The sequence below is a fragment of the Montipora foliosa genome, chromosome 6 (genome assembly GCF_036669935.1).
Source record: "Montipora foliosa isolate CH-2021 chromosome 6, ASM3666993v2, whole genome shotgun sequence".
Lineage (NCBI taxonomy): Eukaryota > Metazoa > Cnidaria > Anthozoa > Scleractinia > Acroporidae > Montipora > Montipora foliosa.
In genome coordinates, this window is record NC_090874.1 from 69,860,697 (window position 1) to 69,861,927 (window position 1,231).

Here is a 1,231-nt window from a genome sequence, read left to right on the forward strand (position 1 = left end):
TGTATCTGCTCTATCATGTTTTCTTGGTTTGGTCATTGGTATAGAGGTCGGTCAGCAAGGTGAAATTCGTTTGTGGTTTTTTGCCATTGCTGGAGGCATATTCCTCTATGTGGCGTTGGTTGACATGGTAAGAGGTTTACATGCACCTCAGTTTTCTTTATACCTTGGGTGCACAAGTTATCGTTGAAAAATACAATAAGCGGGTTGGATACTCTTCACAAAACTTATTTTCTGGATTATAGATGGTTTTGAATCGCGTGACGAGACGGCCATGCTGTTGCACAAAACATTAGCAAATTATGGTTCATGTTTTGCATTATAATGGAGTCAAACTTTTTTCTTTATTGTTCTGTGCACCAACATCTGTGACCGTCTATACTACTTTAACTTTGAAAGAACTTCTTCATATCATATCAGAAATTGAACTGCTAGCACTCAAAATGATATACCTCTCTCTAACCGAGTTCGAGGTCCGTACTGTAAGTTACCGACCAATCTTTTTCCTTTGATTTATGGCCCAAGTTCGAAGCGTGCGGGCTATAAATCAACGGGAAAAAAACGAGGATCCGTAGGTTACAGTACGCACCGAGAAAACAAGGTTAGTAAGATATTTGTTATATGTCTGAGGTAATCAGGCAAACGGGAAAGGGTTAGCATGTGTACAATCGTATCAGCTTTTTGAAATAGTTGTTTTCAAGATTCAAACAGTTTCACAAGTTTATTTCACATAAATAAAATGAATAACTTGGAAGAAAATGTTGGGGTTACATCGGGCCGTAATGATACAGCCGCGGCCCGCTAAATTAGCCAATTATAGCGCGTGTACTATCTGAAAGATATAAGAAATACCTTGAGAATGTCATTACTCCTTTTTTTTGTTTTTCCATAGCTACCTACTCTGATGCACAGCGAGGCGTTAGAGACTGAACCCCTGGTCACATTTGTGTTGCAAAATGCTGGTCTGCTTCTAGGGTTCGGTATCCTCTTGATCATAGCCTTGTATGAAGAGGATTTAACTAAACTTCAGTTCTAACACATGCTGCATCGAAGCACACAATTTGCAATTTCCTTGGGAAACAAATGACTCTTCAGAGTAATAAATATTATTGGACGATGTTTTGAACCTAAAACGGAACCACGGTGCCTCAACCTTCCTGTCACATAAAGCAATGTTATGTTAACATTTTGTACCAAAACGTCTTGTCAGTTTCATTCCTACTGAGGTGAAGTC

At 39.1% G+C, this 1,231-nt stretch overlaps 1 protein-coding gene across 1 annotated transcript in view; it reads left to right on the plus strand.

Annotated features, from left to right (window-relative positions):
• LOC138005968 (metal cation symporter ZIP14-like) overlaps window positions 1–1,127 on the plus strand; it is a 70,600-nt gene extending 69,473 nt beyond the window's left edge. The window contains exons 10-11 of the mRNA XM_068852131.1: window positions 1–127; window positions 890–1,127. The exon at window positions 1–127 is cut by the window's left edge and continues 61 nt beyond it. Of these exons, the coding sequence (XP_068708232.1) occupies window positions 1–127; window positions 890–1,033 (271 nt within the window). The 3' untranslated portion in view covers window positions 1,034–1,127. The remainder of the gene's footprint in view (window positions 128–889) is intronic.
• The last annotated feature ends 104 nt before the right edge of the window (window positions 1,128–1,231 follow it).